The following is a 19,604-nucleotide window of genomic DNA, read 5'->3' on the forward strand; positions in this document are numbered from 1 at the left end:
GAAAATAAAGTTAAAAAAAAAAAGAAGAGTTGATCCTGTTTCATTTTCTGTACATGAGGAAAAGAAATGTTCACTCTGATTCTGACCACATTCCACATTTTGTAATTCAACAGATGTAAATAATAAATAATAATAAAAATAAAAAAAATACAGTTCTCTGTTTGGCCATGCAGCTTCTTGCTTATTTCTTGAAAGTCATGGATATGGCACCACCATCAGGTGAAATCATGTATCAAGATGTGTAAGATTTTGTTGTGCAATGCAAACAAAGTGATTCAGCCCCATTAATGCTGTAGCAGCAGGCAGAAATTTTGAAAAGTTTCATCTTTTCTCTGTTCTAAGCCCCTCACCTCTCTTAGAATTGTTTAAATGTTGGTGAAACTTTTTTGGCCTCATGGAATTTGAACTCAAATGTCCCATGTAAAAGTCTTCGTAGTGTAGTAGTTTACACATTTGCCTAACAAGCAAGTGCTTCCTGGTTTGATCCTGGAAGGAGACATGAACTCTTTGGGGTTGCATCAGTAGGGGCATCTGGGGAAAAAAATCAACCACGTGGAGCTACCTGCTGTGGTGACTGCTTGTGAATAAAGGAGTGGCTGAAAGTATATTCTCCCAGGTAAAAGCCTTCAGCGTAACCCATATCTTACTACTGTAGATACAGTATATAGAGTTTTTTCTGTCTTTATACTACTTTGGATGACTTGATTTGAACTCAAGAGACCCAACTGACCAAAGTCTCCCTTCACAGGCTAAGCCTAATGCTTTCAAACCATTTTAATTACTATATGCTTAAAGGACATCATGAATTTTTGAACAATCATGCCAAAAAATTTTAGTCTGAGAATTCCTGCAAGAAAAAAAGTTTCCTTGTCAAACTTAGTTAAAAACACTTTTGAAGTAATGTTTTGAGTTCCTCTTTCCAGTGCTGCAGCTAGGAACCCCCAGGGTGGTGACCCCCAGACTGGGAGAGGGGCTTTAATTATTAATGGTTAAACTCTTGACTGTTTGATATCTAGCCATCCAAATAGTTTTTCTTGATTTTTTGGGGGACTTTGAATCTGTCTCTGAGATTCTCCATGAAAATCAAACCTCGCATCAAGTCAATTAATTCTAAGCAGCATACATTGAAATAGACAAAGTTTTTTTTTTTTAATATATATTGAATTATTCCATATGATTGCTTTACAATGAAATACAAAACAAAACTTAAAAAAGAGCAGTAAAAACAATCAAACAAACAAAAAACAATAAATACTTACAAATAAACAAAAGTGTGTTTAAGAGGTGGATCTTGTGTTGCTTTTAAGAATCCAAAATCCAGAAATGTGTCGCTAAAGCAGGTAAAAAGGAGATGTTGGGATAGGATGAATTAAAAGCATTAAATCAGATAATGTAATGAGGACTACATAAGTCTATGCCTGATGACTTTATTTTTAATTACATTACAATAATGCAAATTTCAGAAACACTGAAATATTGATGAAAACAGTGAATACTTAAATACCATATTGCATTCAATGCACTTAGAAAGAAATTCATCATATTCACTCATATATAAGTGAACACGAGGAGAAACAAAGCAGCGAACTTCAAGCCCTTAAGGAGTCAGACCTCAGGAGTCAATGAAAACAAGGACCATCTGTACAGCGCCTCATTAAATGTGCAAGACCCCGTCCTATTGGTGGGACTGGATGGGTACCTAGCTATTTCCCCCATAGCAGCTTGCAGGTGGCAGAGCATCGAAGTCTGAAGGGCATTCCTTACTCCATTTGCCTTCTAATTATTTTAAGGGCAGAGCAGAGCCTCTGAGGAACTGAAAGGGAATTAAGGATGAAGGCAGATGTTATGAGATCTTGTAGGGCAGGTAGAAGTGTGAAATGGAAAAAAATGAGAAGAGAGGAGTGAAGAAAGAGGCGCTGGAAAAAGGTGGAGACTGTGAGGCAAGGGGATGGGAGAGAGGAGGTCCTAAGTTCAGTTTACTCCTGTGAGGGCACTCCAGCCCTCATTTTTGGCAGTGCAGAGAGCTGTTTTAATGTCTCCACACATTTCTCACTTTTAAAGTAAAGAACACAAGTTGTTTAGGACAAGGACATCCAATATTAGTTTCCCTTTGAGGTGCACAGCTGAAGGTGAGTGTAATTTTCTTTTGTCTTCAATTACAGCTTTTATAGAGTGAAAACTTTGTATTGTGGTCATGTTTGAATGTTTCAGTTATCTTCATAAATGTGATGATTTATTTTTCGTGTGGATGAAAGCTTTATTTGAAACAGATGAAAGCCTTTCGAAGGAGCCACAAGAGAGAAATGATTACAGGCATGACTATAATACTACTGATATCAAATACAAGTGGTAGGGTGCAAGGCTTAAAAATTATTGCTATTTTTTAATTAAAATGACTGATATTACACAATTGTACACAGTTTCTAAAGATCAGCATGTTATGCGCTCATACCTACATGTATCTTAACGCACACTCACATTGCGCAGATGGACCTTCAAACATAAGCGTCTTTCATAAAATCAGATTCTACCTGAGCTATAAAGAGCCAACTGTGCTGTGAATAAACTGATTATGGCACAGACACACACACGCGCGCGCGCACACACACACACACACACACACACACACACACACACACACACACACACACACACACACACACACACACACACACACGGGGTAGAGAGAAACACACAGAGAAATGCTTGTTTCTGTCACCTCCCGCTTTCAGCGGGGTGGCACTCTTGTCAGAGTATTTATTTTTCTGCGCATTTTATAGCAGCCAAACTAAACCTGACCAGCACTCTGACAGCATTGAGATGAGGCCACGTGCAGTGGACTGGTAATGAAAACTCACACCAAACTGAGGATTCGGGTTTTCTTTTTTCATTTTATCTCAGTTTTGGCTGGTGCTGGGTTTTTTTTCTCACTAACATTTTTTACAATTTTTTAAATAATTTTTAAAATATTGAGTTATTTTTTTGATACTACTGTTACAAATTTGCCTAAAGGAATGCAATCTGCCTCCTTAGATCTGTCTTTGTTTTAATTATTTCACATTTGGAGTTTCCTCACAGGGATATAAAGTATATCTTAGCTTATTACACACTTTAATTTTTAACAGTCATTTGAAACAGTTGTTGGTCTGGGGGGTAATCTGAGAGCTAACATGATCATTATTAGGTGAGTTGCCTGCTCAACTCCTGATCAAATAGGAGGAGTTAATGGCCAAAGAAACAAATAAACAGACAGAAAATTCTGTATTATAGTAAAATACTGGAAAGTTTAGCCTTTTTATGTTTACAATCACCATGAAATGAAGTACAGACTTATTCTTCTTTCGGCTGGTCCAATTAGAGGTTACCACAGTGGATCATCTGCCTCCATCGTACTCTATTCTTAGCACGCTCTTGTATCACACCACCACTCGTCATGTTCTCCTTCACTACATCCATGAACTCCCTCCTCTGCACATGCCCAAATCATCTCAATCGTCTTAGAAAAGTTTCTATAGCTTTATGAAATGTTTGCATTTTTTTACAAACTCAGTAAATGTGAATTTTTCATGGCATTCCATTTTGCTGTACCTAATTTTTTCTAGCTGCAGCATGGATAGCATCTCTTTAATCCAACTTTCAAAAATAGGGGGTTTATTAGACTTCCACTGGAAGAGAATGAGTCTGCGTGTCATTAAAGCTATCGTTTTAGTTTGTGTTTTAGTGATTCTAATTTCTGAGGGGAGAATCCCAAAGACCCCCACATGGGGAGAAGGTGTTAGTGTTCCCCTGCACATGTGAGAAATGACCCTGAAGAATTTTACCCAGAAACTGTTTAATAGTTGACAGTTCCAAAACATATGGCCTAAAGTAGCCCGGTCTGCATGGCATCTTGGACACACCAGGTTCATGTTGGAGTTTAATGCTAGAGAGTTTATCATTAGAATAATGCAGACGGTGCAGAACCTTGAACTGTATTAGGCACTGTCTAATGCAGATGGAGGAAGTGTGAATACTTTCTAAACAGTGTTGCCAGTAATCTGCCAGTAGACTCTCATCCAGATCTTTTTCCAGGCTATTTTTGTGTTCTCCCACTGCGACGGGTTGATATGCTGAGTTATAGCATATATTTTTGCAATATTTTTGATGATATATTCATTTCTAATCCTGTCCATCCCAGTCACTCCCAATGACATTCGGATCATCTTCAACTCTGCCACCTTCAGCTCCACCCCCATTACTCTAAGTGGCCTAAGAGGTTGAGAACAACTGCTTAAAAACTGTATATTTCTCATTGTAGGGAATTTGAGCACTGCAAGGATCACTTCCAGACAAACACATTTGTCGACAACAAATGAATGTTCAGAAGTGTCAAGATGCTTTTTGAGGAAGTGAAAGAAGAGGCCAGCACAAGAAAACAGGAGGACTGTAAAAGCCATATCTTTTAATTTATTGTTTGGGAGCAATGAGTTGCTTGCGTTTTTTTGTAGGTGCATCTCCAGCCTCAAGTGTTTGAGAATTCTTTAAAAGATAATCCACCATGTTCAAACGGTGGCTGCTGGCCCTGGTGGCCCGTGTCAGCCTTTATGTGCTGGGCCTCTGCTGCTGCGTGTTGGTGTTGTACCTCCTAGCCTGCAAACCTGCATCACATAGCAGCCAGCAGTCTCTGCTATGGTCTGGCGGTGCTACCAGTAAGGAGAGGTACATGGCATTACTGCAGGAGAGGGAGGACTCTCACAGACATTACATCAACAGCCTGTCAAAGCAGATAGCCCAGCTGAAGGAAGCTCTGCAGGAGAGGACACAGCAGCTTCAGGAGTCCCTGGATAAAGCTAAAATCAAAGGGATTCTACCTCAGGGTTTGGAGAGCCTGTACAAAACCCCTGATTTAAAGGTAGAACAACAAAATAAATACATTTCATGTGACATTATAGATGTAGTAGTAAATGCTACATGATGTCCTCCAGGAGTTCTTCCGCTCCCAGCTGAACCAGGCAGAGGTGAACTCAGGTGTGAAGCTGCCCAGCGAATATGCACTAATTCCTTTTGACACGTTCACCCTGCAGAGGTAAGTGAGACAGCAGAGCAGCTGGAGCCTCCAGGAGTGCTGTGTAGCTGTTAAATCTTACCTTATGTTACCTGTTAAGTGGGCTTTTGTTGTGTCATCCAGTGTGTACCAGCTGGAAACAGGGCTGACCAAGCATCCAGCAGAGAGGCCTGTGAGAAAAGACCGCAGAGATGAGCTGATAGGCACTGTGGAAACAGCTCTGCATGTCCTGAACAGACCCGAGCAACATACTGACAACATTAGGAGGAAGCGCACATACTCCCCTTTAGACTTCATACAAGGTGAAAAAGAGCTCAGTTCATTCATTCATGCTGCACACACAACTTCATATAGTGCATAAATATGTTTTTGGAGAGCACAGAAATTGTGGGAAAATAGTGGACCAATAAAATAAAATACTATTATGATGCTCTCTTCTCCGTGGTAGGGCTGACTCGCACAGAGCGGGACAGAGGAAGTGTTTATGAGCTGACGTTTAAAGGTGACAGTCCACAGGATTTCATGCAGCTTGTGCTCTTCAGGCCCTTTGGTCCCATGATGAAGGTGAAGAGCGAAACTGTGAACACGCAAAGCATCATCATCAACATCATCGTACCTCTCTCCAAGAGGGTGGACACATTCAAGCAGTTCATCAAAAACTTCAGGTATCATTTAGAAGTAAATTAATAAATAGGCACCCAGCAAACATGCCTCCTTGCTGGCTTGTGTGGGGCCACCTGTGGACAGACCCACACACGCCCACAATGGGCCTTAACCCACGTGTACCCCACATTTCATGCTGGTATCAGGACCAACAGTAGGCTTGGCCATAGAAAATCCATATAGGCAGGCCAAATGGCAAAACTGCTGTGGGCTCTGTGTGGGCACACCCACTTGGGGCCCACGTGGAATAGTTGTGGGTTTACCCTGTCCACACAACCCCACAGTTCACCCACAGGTACTCACTGTGGGCCAGCTTGGGCATATGTGCTGGGCACCTGATCACAGCACTAACTGAGATTGTATCATGAACTCTCAGACATCTGAAAAATGTCTGAAAGTGCTCAGAGAAGTCTCAAAACCAGCAAAACTCCTCAGCATTTATTAAGGAGAAAATACACACATTTTAAAGGCTAGCTCTGGTGATTTAAATGTCCACGCAAAACAGGTAAATTGTAGCTCTCTGTTTCATTGAAGTGGCCTTCCCACATTTGTTTACTTGTCTTTTTCATTTAGAGAAGTGTGCATCCAGCAGGACGGTAGGATTCATCTCACCGTGGTCTACTTTGGTCGAGATCAGATAGACCAGGTAAAAGCCGTGCTGGACCAGACCACAAGGTAATGTAGCCATTTCATAGTTTACTCATTATCCAAGTTGGATACACTTGCATTGACCAGTTATAGTGTTAATGTGAGGCTGCAATTCATGGGATTCATTATGCGATGCGATGTGATGATATAGGATGAGACGTGACCAGAGCCGTGATAATAATGTGTACTTGCCATAAAAAGATAACATTTTTCCTTGTCTCTTTACGCTTAACAAATGTATCTGTGCTTAATTACAAGATGAAAAAAAAAAACAGCAAGAGAGAGCAACAGTGTTTTAGAGCTACAGGCAAACAAAAATAAGTCCTGTGAGGCCTCTGCACCTCCAGGGACACACACATCGCTATACAGCCCCTCCAGGGACACACACATCGCTATACAGGCTTTCATGATTTTATCATCACAGCTTGTGCACCACAGAGGGGTGCACCAAATACTGCATTAATGTGGAAGGTTTATTTGTGCAGACTGGTTGTTTTTGCAGAAATGTTTCTCTCAATTTTTAAGTTAAATTAAAATTAAAACAGACACATTAGCGTACCTGTCATCTGTGACAGCCCCCCTATTGTCTTTTTCTTTCTTTCCCCTCAGAGAGACTCGGTTCAAAAGCTTCACACTGATCCAGCTGAATGAGGAGTTTTCTCGTGGGCGGGGCTTAGACGTGGGTGCCAGGGCTTGGAGGCGCAGCCAGAACGTCTTGCTCTTCTTCTGTGATGTTGACATCCATTTTACAGCTGATTTCTTAACTTCCTGCCGTCTCAATGCAGAACCTGGTGAGATAGTTGAGGCTGTGCGAATCATTTAGATAACCCTATCTCTAGCCCAAGTGGTTCCAGCAATCAAGAATAAAACAGCTTAGTTAAAAATTACAGCTGATGGTGCAGACAATATGATGATGATTAGATCTCGGGGTGAAGCTGAGTGCAGCTCTCCTGTGAGCCAGTGTGTGAAGTCATCGACATACAATATAAACCTGCAAACATCTTTCACTGCCAAGATGTTAGGTTTTTCACATCAGGTAAACATAAGTTGTTACTTATGACAATTACACTGAATTTTATGCAAACTCCTTGCAGCACGACTTGCCGCTTGGCAGCCACCTTGAAACGCCTCAGGGCCCTTATTTAGCTCCACTCACAAAACTGCATGTACAGACTCACCAGTCAAATTTCATAAAAGGTTTGCAGACTGGACTGAAAATAATATTTAAAAATGAATTTTCCTATGAAACCCACACGTCTGTATGTGGTTGCAAAATTGTCCCTTAGATTTAGAGTCTTACTGGGGCATTTTTTGGAACTGAGCCACTGTTAACAAATTTCTGTTCACCCAGGCTGTTGGGTGGGCTCTTAAAAGCTTACCTGCACAATGTAACACTTTAATCATTTGCTCTGTGCAGCAGGTAAAAAGGAATATCTTGCATTTTAGGACAGAATATGATAAATTCTTGTGGCTGAATCCAAATATAAATAGGTGCCATACCGTCTCAGCCAACAAGATTGAATTCTAATTTTTAACAGCATCTTTAACACCTCCTGCCGTGCGATTATTAGCTGATAGAGATTCAGCATCACGTCTGCCCTTGCTGCTATGCGACAAGCAGCACGGTCCTGGCCTCATAAATTATGGCCCAGCTCCACTGAGCAGGCGTTTGCCAGAGACAGCAGCATGCTACAGGTGTCTGCATGCCTGTCCTTAGAGAGCTGGATAAACCATATGGGATGACTATCAAAGAAGTAGCAGGAATAAATGATGTAAATAGGTTAGAAATGTAAAAATGTTCATCTGTACTAAAGAGACAAAACTCTTATCCATCCCTTTAATGAAACATGTTAATGTTGAATAACACAGCTCTGGGTTATTTATTTTAACTTCTTAACATCCACCAGGGTACCTGTTTAGTTTAGTGGTAGGGTTAAACTTAGGTTCACCTCTGTTTTCATCTCTGTGGCCTGCTGAAAAGGAAAACTGTAAGGCCAAAGACTTGTTTGAAAAGTAAAATGCTCTTGTTTTTGAAAATATCCTAAAATGCAGTCTAACCCTAAGTCTAACCTAACAAGAGTTAGGGTTAGTCTAAATTAGACCTTGTGGATATGAAGAGGTTTACTATTTAGTCTCATCAGAGATGTTCAGATTAACAAATTTTAAGATTTAAGATTCATGAACTCCACTGGCAACATTTTTTTTAATTCACCACCGCTGTAACAGTCAGCATAAAATGTTTTTTAACTTTTAGTAAATAAATGGTTGATGAAGCGTCATTACTGTCATTTTTGGAGTAACAGAATCTGTGTCTGCTTTGAGAAACATATTCAAAAATCCATTATTTTTTTTTAGGGGGGGGGGGGGGGGTTGTGTCCCTGTCTTTGTGGTGTTTCTGATTTTTCTGGAAGTTGGTCAGCAGTCACTTTTTGTAGCAGTGACGTGTGATTCTCTGGAAAGGGTGATCTTTCATTTCTTTGTTCAGGCATGCTTGTTATCGCTTCCCATACTAACCACACAGCTCGTATTCTTTTCACTCCAACAAAATCTTCTGTTGCTGCCAGTAATGAAAAATGCATCTCCCCCCCTGACTGCCAGAGATTTTTCACAGCAGAAAAAGAGAGTGAAAGAAATCCACTAATCACCAAGTGTTAAAAATGGAAAATGTGTCTGCTACAGCTTGAATTTTAAAATCAGGTTATTGTTTTTTTTTTTTACGCTCCCCGTTGTTTGTTTGCAGGACTGTGAAATGTTTAGTGCTGGATCGTAACAGAGTGCAACAAAACTTTTATAAAACCAGATCATTTTGTAAAAGACAGTTATGTCATCAGGATTGCTTGTTTATCTTTTTTTTTTAATTGATTTATTTTAAAAATGTTGGTTTTAAAATTATGAAACTAATTCTGTTTTTGTAAGGGTCATTTGAATATATCAGCCGCTTAAAGAAAAAAAATATTTCTTGGACTTTGTTGTGGGGGTTATTTTTTCCATACAGGGTGCAATAAATTCATTGTTTGAGTTTAAGGCAATTCAAATATATTTAGATTAGATTACATGGTTTTGCAATACTCTACTATCTAATAATGCACATGCATTTGCATTAAGTAACTGTATATATTTTAAATCATTCTTACCCAGCATTCAGTGTGTCTGTTTAAACTGTTCTTGTAGGTAAGAGAGTGTATTATCCAGTGCTCTTCAGCCAGTACAACCCATCTGTCATCTACAGAAATCAGACACTCCTTCCGTCACCTCAGCAACAACTGGTAGGTTAAAGTTAGTTATAGCAAATATGATCCTGATGCAAGAGTCTAATTTATGGCTGCTCCTTTTGTCTCAGGGGATAAGGAAGGAGACCGGATTCTGGCGAGACTTTGGATTTGGCATGACATGCCAATACAGGTCTGATTTCATCAACATAGGTAATGACAAACTAATTTCATGTCAAGACACAGTATAATTAAATGTTACTGCTAAGTACTCTCTTCCTAGAGCTTTGAGGAATAATTTAATGGCGCAAGTGTTGTTGTACATAAAAACCTTTGTACTCCTGATATTACTCCTTTGAATAGTACTGCTCCAGGCAGGATTCCAAGCTAAAGATAAGCCTTTATTCAGGGAAATGTCAAGTCCACGAGTAACAAAAGCACAAGAATGTCAAATAGACACAAATCCAAATAACACAGGCACATGTGGAAGTTAACATACAGGCAGAGATAACCAAACACAACAGACATTGTGACTATTTATGCACAGAGGCCTGATTAATGAGACACAGGTGAAACCAATCAGGACAATAAGGGCCAGGAACAGACAGGAAGCAAAACTGACACAAGACATAACAGAGTACAAACCTTCAAAGTAAATCAGGAAATACCTAAAGGAGACTGTTACAGACACAAATGCTAACCATTCATCCATCCATCCTCTTCCGCTTGTCCTGTTCAGGGTCACACGGGGGCTGGAGCCTAGCCCAGTGACAGCTGGGATAGGCTCCAGCCCCCCTTGACAAATGTTAACACTTGACAAATATAAGACAAGGAAGCAGCCCAAAGGAAATAAAGTAAACACGGAGACAAGAAGACTCCCACTAAACATAGAAACAGAGACAAGGGAACACCGTAGGACGAAGACATAAACACAGAAAGATGAGACACTGAGGGGACTTGTTCTTTCGACCGCTCCGTTTAGGGGTCACCACAGAGGATCATCTGCCTCCATCTCTGAGGGGACATGACCTACCAATAATAGAAACAAAGGCATGAAGCAAAACACAAGATGCAAAAGTGAAGATCATCACTACCATAACCACAAGGTAAAACAGGAATCAAAGATTCAAAAAATGTCACAGGAATTAAAGTTTGCAATCTACTAGAGATCAAAAACAGGAATCCAGAAATCAAACACAGAAATCAAAACTTCAAATGCTTAGAATAACGTGTGTGTGCCAAGTGACTGCACACAGTAATACAGAAAGAATGAGGCAGTACAGCATTATAAGACAGCAAACAGTTATTTGCACAGTAAAATAGTCAAAATGTCATGTTTACTTTTATAGAAAGCTGGAAATACTGACTAAAAGTCAAACATTTTTCATACATTTCTTCTATTGAGGAGCCTAATTGCTTTTGACTTGTTTAAAATGCCTTAAAAATCAGAATTGGACTGCACTTGACTTATAAGTTAACCAGCTCTGCTTTAAATTCCACTTGCTTTGGGGTTGAAAAATAAATAAATAAATAAAAGGCCTGTAGTGATGGTCACCAGGAGTCAAATTAATAGAAAATTCTTGATTTAATTCAGCCTTGGGTTTCTATCTCCTGTCAGGCGGTTTCGATCGCAGCATCAAAGGCTGGGGGCTGGAGGACGTGCACCTGTACAGGAAGTATCTTCACAGTAAGCTGATGGTGATTCGCTCTCCATCTCGCGGCCTTTTCCATTTGTGGCACGAGAAGAGCTGTGCAGATGAGCTTCCTCCAGACAAATACAAAATGTGCATGCAGACCAAAGCCATGAGCGAAGCTTCGCACAGCCAGCTGGGGGAGCTCTTCTTCAAGCGAGAGATTCAGGCTCACTCTCAGAAACAGATCACCAGAGAAACCCAGTGAGGGATATTAGGTTAGAGACTGTGATAAGGCTGATAAATACAGCATTTTGGTGATAATTTACTTTCATTATGAGATTCGAGTTATGTTTTGGGTTAATAAAACTATGAAAGATCTGATGTGTTTGTTTCTTATGTATCACTTTTTTGTTTGTATCACCACTGTGACCTCCCTGTCTTCCCTGTCATCAAACTGATCACAGCATCATTTTTTTTTATTACCACCAAATAAAACATACTTAAAAAAGACTTATTTTACAGAACAAAAAGCACAAACAGAACTGCCAGCATTGGTAAGTAATTTCAAGGTGCATTGTCACTTTTTTCCGATCTTGAGTGTGAACTAAAGCTCTACTCTCTCACTTATACTTCGTAAAAGGAACGAAAAAAGAAAAACAGACTTGGAGATCACTGTAATTAAGAAAATCACTACTTAAACCTCTCTGATAGGTTAAAACAACTTCAGTTTTTTGGAAAAACTTTTTTTTAATTAAGACCTTTGAAAAGCAAGGGAAACAAAACGCCACAAAAATAATAGAAAATAGGAAGGCGACTTAACTTGACCAGCTAGCGAACAAACAAACATGGGAATTCAGAGTGTCCATAGAAAAAAAGCAAAATACATATTGCAGGTTAATATCATTTCAAGCTGTGGCTCCACACCCTTTGTCCAGGCCAGATCCAAAAGCTCTGATGTTACATTTAGATAAGTTATCTCCTGTTTTATGGCCAGCCAGGGAGCTTAGCTGTTGTATATTTCTTTCTAGTAAGAGTGAGGGATTTTTGCTTGTTGGTTTGGCCCGGCTAATCATGAAATGGGTCATAGATCTGGTAGAATAAAGAGTTTATCCTGTTAAGGTGTAAAAATGCTTCAGATGGAATGATTACTTGTCACAACTTGCAGTGATTCAGAAGACCAAGATACATTTCTGAGCACAGTGCAGCAGATTTTTTTTTTTTTAAAGGACTCTGTAGTAAAAATCAGTCAGTAACTCATTCAGTCCAAACAGACAAGTCCATGTACCAAGATACAGATGGTACTTAAAAATTACATTAAACTGTTGAATAATTGTAATCAAAAACTGCTGGTAAATAAAATTGATCCCACAGATTGATATTTAGTACAGTGAAATATTAAACTGCCTCTCCCAGACAGAGCTGCATTACTAGGACTCTGGATGGCTGGCTACACAGGTATTCCTGGCCCCAGGTTCCATTGTACCCAGGTCAGATTCCCTATCTGTCTTTTACTTTGACATCTGCATTTTTAATTCTCTCCTAGTCAGGTAATAAAAAAGGTTTATTTTAACCTGGCATACTTCACATTAATATGGCAATTTTAATAACACACACACAAAAAACAGTTGCAAGCTACAACTGTATGTTTGAGGAAGAAGTATTTCATGAAATGTGTTTTCGGTTCTCTTTGAAAGTGTTTGCTACACACAGTATACGCAACCTCATGGAGTTCCCTGATGCAGAGCAACAACAGGCTGCGTGTTTAAAAACATACCCTGCTTTATCGTCTATTTTACTCTTCTTGGGACAATAATTTACTAAATGAACACCATGCTGTATTTTTAAAGAAGACCTGAAACTAGGGTCTGTAACCAGAAACACACCAGAAAAGGATTTACTGAGATCACAAATCAAATGAGAAATGGTGTTATTTTCCTCACTGCCCCCCTAAACACCACAGAAGAATATGAAGGTAAATCTTGCTGCAGCAGATCAATGCGTTTGACTGATCAGGATTCCGGAAGCTCTCTTCTATTAATAGCAGTGGCTCTGTAACCTCATTAGCGTCGTGGGTGTAGCAGAGGAGGGAGTAGTTCTGCATCGGCCGACGACTGGCGTAGAGAGCGCAAGCACGGGATAGGCCCGAGACTCCTATTACGCTTCCTTGTTCCGTGCTGCCTTTAGGTGCTCTTCGGAAATTCAAAACAAATTGTGTGCAAGTGCACAATGGCAAAAAGATATTCCACACTCCATAGTCTTTACTTAACTAACAGGACTTCAGTCTTTTTTTTTTTTTTTTTTTTTTTTTTTAAAGAAAAACAACAGCTTTGGCTTGTTTTCAGTCTGTTTGCACCCGTCTCTGTATTTTCACTTCTTTTGAATTCCTTTTAATTATAGAAATAACCAGTTGAAACCTTTCAAATTTACATTTAACGTCCTAGAAACCGATGAAATAACCCTTTAACTCCATTGTTTTTTTGTTTTTTTTGGGGGAGATTTAGGCTCTACCCCCCTTTAAAAAAAACTAAAAACTGAGGGGAAAATTATTACAAGCTATATTTAGGAAATGTACTAATTAATTAGCCACTTCAATTGCCATTAAATCAGCTGAATTTGATTATTATTTATCGGTAGGCCTAACTGGGGAGAGGGAGGTGTAAATGTAATTATTTTTTCCCAGCTATCCTGAAGGCGCCTTTAATAACAGCTAGAGAGAAGCGCTTGTATCTGAGAGTCACCGGTAATATTTCATTTGGGGACAGGAGGGTATTATGAGCCGAAGAAATCCCGCTGAGTTATGATGGTCTGTGAGCAGCTCAAAGGGTGAGAGGCTCTTCACGTGTGTGGTGGTGATTTTAGATTAGATTTAGCGTTTAGTTTGTTGTTTGTTTGTTTTTTTCACTCCCAGAGTATATTTTACCTCCCTGGTAGATTTAGAAGCTCCGTAGCAGTTCCAGGATAATGACGCTGGTGTGTTTAAATTTTGTGCTGGACTGAATAGTGAGACATTTGCAGCAGATAGGCTGCGTCTCGTCTCTCCTAAAAGCAGCCGGCGGCCGTTCAGCAGCCGGGATAGTCCGGACGGGACATTTTTTCCAAAGACAGAAACTCACAGAACAAGAAGAACAAGAAGGAGGAACATGTTTGAAGCCTCAGGAATCCCTCTGATCGCGCTGGATATCGCGTGTCTCATCCTCGGTATGTAAATCCGATTCTTCCCTAACCGGTTAACAGGTCTGTTCAGTCACCGGTGATTTACAGCTCCTAAGTTTTCTTTTACATCAGTCAGAATTTAAAAGGAATGCTCCGTCGGAGAGACGTTACATAAATGTTCTGTTAAAGCAAATCTATTCAAATTATATGCATATATATCATGTAAATGTTCATAGGAAGGCCTGGGGTGAAGGGAACCAGGCAGGAAGATGGAAAAGGAGCAATTAAAGTCCCACCCTGTGTGTTTTTTTTTCCGAGGAAAGCTGTATTTTTAGCTCACTGTTTGCAATGTAATCAAATCACAGAGGCTGGTGCAGGACTGCGAAATGTAAATGACAATACTGCAGTACCCATGCAATAAAAGACATTAAGTGAGCTCTTCTTACTGGAAGCTGTAAGAACCTTGAACTTTGTATTTGTGACACTCACTTCAGTTTGATAGTTGGCATGCTTGATGAGGACAGATAGGGCCACACCTTCAGAAGTCTTTCCCTGTGATTGCTTTGCACTTCTTCACTGCTTAGTCAGAGTCTTGCGGTTGACTGTGTAATACTGAGTGTACACCACATTCCTCATTTTGTTTTGGAGCTGGTGTCAGTCAGACTGGAAAAAATTCTTCTTGTCCTATTTAATCAGCCCAAAGGCGGAAAGTTTATGTACTTCCTGCAGAACATCAAGCCTATGATTAGTCATATGTAAAATCATTAAATCATATTTGAAAAACAGTTTAGATACATTTATTTAAGCAAAATGAGTCAAATTCCTGCATTTAAGCTGTACTGCATTAGAAGTGCATTTACAGAGTAATTTATTATTGTTATCAAATAAACAAAAGTACAGCATTTATTCCTGAAAGGAAAAGTAACATATAATGCTTATGCTTAAGAAAGGTGCAAGTATGTATAGTTGAAAAAGAAAAGACCCTGAAGTGTAGACATCAACCTGACTGAAGTGCTGGGTGGGACTTTATGAGAGCTGTGGATAAACAAATGCCTGCAATCCTTAATGAGCCAAAGCAACGCTGGCCAAAGTTTGACCATAATGATGTGAAAGACTGATATACTGATAGTCATACAGAAAACAATTATTTAGTTATTGCTGCCAAAGGTAGTTCTACTGTACTGCTGCATAGAGTCCTGTGAAAACTTTCTTTTTCACATGAATAGATGTACTCACTGATCTCAACCTGGATCTTAAATCCAAGCTTCCTGTCCTTAAATAATCACTAATTGTTTCCTTGTCTTCATAGATTTTTGCATCTGATTTGCTCTTTGTGAGTGTTAGCAAGTATTTAGTTCTTAACTTTGAATTCTGTGCTGCAGTCTGTGTCCCATCTACTCAAAATCACTTTTCAGGCTTTGTTGTGGCCACTCTACAGATATTAACGGTTATCTTTGTGCCGTTTGCCTAGCTGTCCACACCTAGTTTCATAATGTCTTTGTGTTTATGGTGAATTGCTTCTCCTTTTGTTGAAAGTGCGGTTTGTTTACATGTGTGTTACACAACCGTATGTTGTGTAACACATTTAGCAATTATAACTATAAAATAAAAAGGATGTGAAAGCATCAATACAGAGAATGCACATCTAGTAGTGAAGTACCTGCAGCAGCAACAAAAAAATGAATGGGCGGGCTGCTCTAGATCTTTTGAGATATGAAAAATAAAATGTATTAACATTAATCTGGTACCAACAAAGAGAGAATTAATAAATTGGTTCCTTTTTCTCTTGGTGTAGTTAAAATTTGTAGTACTCTGAGAGCTTAACTGTATGAATAGACCAGATATGATCCACAGCAGTTGATTTACTTTATGCTGCAATGACTCTACATTGGGTCATTTAGCCTAAAAGCATCAGTGCCACTTATTCATTGATCACTGTGCTTGGAAGTATGCCTGGTATTGCATTTACTGTCTTTAGTTTAGCCAAGAGGCAGTGCAGTTTTGTAATAGCTAAAGAAGCTGAAGACAAAGAGTTTGGGGGGAGATGTGGATGCAATGCAAGTCCGAACATGTTTCATGTGTTTTGGTGCCGTCTCTGTTCAGATTAACAGAATGGCACTAAAACACATGAACCATGCTCTGACTTGCATCGCTCTGTACAGATGGTGTGTCTGGGTCCAGTGTTTAAAGCTAAATATGTGATTTAAATGACAATAAAGATTGTCTTCCTGCTGTGTTTTGAAAAATGTTTCCACAGTAGTTGAAATTAATTCTGTAACATTGTTAATCGTTGAAAGCTTCAGATCATATTTCCCATGACTGATTATTTGCAGCAACTTGTTAGTATGATGCTAAATTTTATGATCTAAGATGAGCTGAAATCTGTAAAGGAAATGAAATTTATGCATTTGTGGTGTTTTTTTTTTTTTTTTAATTTCAGTTGGACTTCCTTTTTTTATCCTTACTCCACGACACACCCCTTTCAAACGGGGTTTCTTCTGCAATGATGAGTCCATCAGATACCCCCTCAAAGAGGACACCATATCCTACCAGCTGCTGGGAGGTGTCATGATCCCTTTCACACTGATTGTAGTAAGTCAGCAGTCCTCTTTCACAATAAAAGCTTGTTACTTTTCATTTGGTCAAAGTGCGTCACTATTCTTTCCCCCGTTTGATCTCTTCTGCCCCAGATCGTATGTGGCGAGTGCCTTTCTGTTTACCTGTCACGCATCACGAACCAGTCTATGGGGACCAAGTATGTTTCATGTGTTTACAAAGCTGTGGGGAGCTACGTGTTTGGAGCTGCTGCCAGCCAGTCTCTGACAGACATAGCTAAATACTCCATTGGTCGTCTGAGGCCAAACTTCCTGGCTGTATGCAATCCACTGTGGGATCGCATTAACTGCAAAACTGGTGGATACATTGAGAATTTCACCTGCACCGGGGACAAGTTTCTGGTGGATGAAGCCAGGTAATCCTGGACACAAACCAAATGAAACACATTTCATTAAATATTGTGTAATTGTAGTTGTGGTGGATTTGCTGCATGTTTTTCATACTGTTCTCATGCTGTTTACAAATGAGTCATGCCCAGTGATACTAAATATACAAGCATTAATAATAATTACTGTGTTACAGGAGCCTCCTTTTTTTATTTATTAAAAAAAAACAAAAAAAAAAAACAAGATGCCTCCAAGACATCAATAAAGTTAGTTTAGCAGATAGAACTTCAGCAGACATTATTATGACTATTTTATACTGATTTTATACTGATTATGACAGACTGACTTTATTTAGAATTTAAAATGTACATTAAAAAAGAAATGTGACCTGCAAATGCTGATTTTGCTAAATTTCATTCTCTATATTTTGTTTATTTGTTGTAGACTGTCCTTCTACTCTGGTCACTCATCCTTCTCTATGTACTGCATGATGTTCCTTGTAGTAAGTACACATCGTCTTTAATATTAAATTATTTATTGCTTTGTTATGCATGATAGAAATGCTAAAATCTTAAGTGTTTAATCTCTCTCATTACTGTAGCTATACATTCAAGCCAGGCTGAGGTCAGAATGGGCGAGGCTTCTGCGTCCCACCATTCAGTTCTTCCTGATTGCTACTGCAGTGTACGTGGGTCTGTCCCGGGTGTCTGACTACAAGCATCACTGGAGTGATGTGCTGACTGGCCTTCTGCAGGGGGGCTTAGTGGCTGTTCTTACAGTAAGTTTCACCTTAATACAAAAGTGATTTCACTGTAGAAAAAAGTCAAAGTACATTTATAAAGAGCAAATGTTGATCAATGGACTAAATCCTTATAGGTGCAATATTCTGCCTTTTCCCTCTATGTAACTATAAACTGAGAAAAAATTGTCCTAACATATTTTCTTAATCAACTTGTTCCAACTTTCAAATCAGTTTTAAAATATGTATTTTATTTTCTTTGACTCGCATCTGGTATCTTTATAATCTTTACGGTCCCCGCTTGAATTTTAAAAGTTTCTATCAGCCCACTAGCAAACCAGCAAGATTAAGACTGCTAAATGTAAAAAAGTAAACAAGCATAGAAACAAGATAAGATGAATTAAGTGGAAGCCTAGTATACTTTCCAGTTACAATAATACAGCTGAATGGGCTCTAACCTTTTTCATGTTTTCTGCAGGTTTTCTGTGTCACCAACTTCTTTGCCCAGCCAGCGGAGCCAGTGGTGTCGCAGGAAGAAGACACCTCACACACCAGTTTACAGGACAACCCTTCCAATGGGAACCACTATGGCAGCACTGACTGACCCTGAGCCCCAAAAGACAGTACCATGCAGGGTCTCTATAATTTAAATCCATGGAACTCAAGTATTTGATTTAAACTGCTGGCTCTTTTTGTGCATGTCTTGAACACAGTTTCCCACTGCAGTGGAGCCATTGCAACAGCCTGCAAGCTTTAGCTGCTACCTGGTGTAGCTGTTAAACTTTGGTTCCAGGAAGAAAAGTACACTACAGAAGCAGAACTTCCTGCCAACTTTTAGTTAAATCCAACATAATACGGTTTATTATGCAGTGACAAAACAAAAAATAGCATGTTGGGTTTAAGTTATTTTTATTTTGTTTTGTTTTGTTTTTTTATAGTATGAGCTTTTGGAAATGTGGTTACTCTTGCATATTGCTCTTATGCTGCCATCATGAATGAATGGAATCCCTTTTGCCCAGAATATAAAGAGCGTCTGTGTGTGCACTGCAAGCAGGCGTATAGATGCCTGAAACCTGTGAATAAGAAAACCAAAACTGTCCTTAATCTAGAGAGTGAACTCAGAAATAATATGTTTATTTTTGCCTTAGATTTTTGCTGCTACCTGTTGTTAAGGCACTTCCCCAGTGTAATTTACTGTATGTAAACACAGTTTAGTAATTTTTATTTGTCACTTTTAATAGATTGTATAATATTGCTTATGTATCTGCCCACATTGAAGCTTTAAAACGTATAGCTCCAAATACTGGGAACAAATGAGAGAAATAAATAAAATGAAATTTTGGTACTTTGATACAAAGAAAAGAAACTATTCCTTTTTGCCTTGCCTGTGCAAAAATACAGCATATTACAACTTTTTTTTTTTTTTTTTTTTTGCAAAAACGAGACTAATTTGTGGCTGCAGAGGAACTAATTGCCACATCTGGCTAAAATAAGAGAACTGCATAATAAAGAAGGACTAGAAACCAATGCGGGGATTCAGAAGCAAAAGGAAAAGAATCAGCTAACTAAAAG

At 39.2% G+C, this 19,604-nt stretch overlaps 2 protein-coding genes across 3 annotated transcripts; both read left to right on the forward strand.

The window, feature by feature from the left end:
- Positions 1 to 2,021: 2,021 nt before the first annotated feature.
- Positions 2,022 to 11,530, forward strand: LOC115786007 (chondroitin sulfate N-acetylgalactosaminyltransferase 1-like). Its single transcript, XM_030737997.1, has 10 exons — positions 2,022 to 2,129; positions 4,298 to 4,891; positions 4,965 to 5,065; positions 5,168 to 5,346; positions 5,493 to 5,709; positions 6,281 to 6,382; positions 6,965 to 7,146; positions 9,527 to 9,621; positions 9,696 to 9,777; positions 11,183 to 11,530. The coding sequence occupies exons 2-10, from the start codon at positions 4,538 to 4,540 to the stop codon at positions 11,461 to 11,463; spliced, it is 1,593 nt and encodes a 530-aa protein (XP_030593857.1). The 5' UTR covers positions 2,022 to 2,129; positions 4,298 to 4,537; the 3' UTR covers positions 11,464 to 11,530.
- A 2,363-nt stretch (positions 11,531 to 13,893) lies between these two features.
- Positions 13,894 to 19,368, forward strand: LOC115785587 (phospholipid phosphatase 1-like). 2 transcript variants are annotated; one of them, XM_030737332.1, is made up of 7 exons: positions 13,894 to 14,021; positions 14,200 to 14,396; positions 16,792 to 16,943; positions 17,042 to 17,322; positions 17,738 to 17,795; positions 17,895 to 18,071; positions 18,511 to 19,368. In XM_030737332.1, exons 1-7 carry the CDS (start codon positions 13,996 to 13,998, stop codon positions 18,634 to 18,636), a joined length of 1,017 nt encoding a protein of 338 aa, XP_030593192.1. In that variant the 5' UTR covers positions 13,894 to 13,995; the 3' UTR covers positions 18,637 to 19,368. The 2 variants fall into 2 exon arrangements, with proteins under 2 accessions (XP_030593192.1, XP_030593193.1); XM_030737333.1 differs by having other exon boundaries at positions 13,983 to 14,021; positions 14,130 to 14,396.
- The last annotated feature ends 236 nt before the right edge of the window (positions 19,369 to 19,604 follow it).

Source organism: Archocentrus centrarchus, chromosome 9 (genome assembly GCF_007364275.1).
Source record: "Archocentrus centrarchus isolate MPI-CPG fArcCen1 chromosome 9, fArcCen1, whole genome shotgun sequence".
Taxonomy (NCBI): Eukaryota; Metazoa; Chordata; class Actinopteri; order Cichliformes; family Cichlidae; genus Archocentrus; species Archocentrus centrarchus.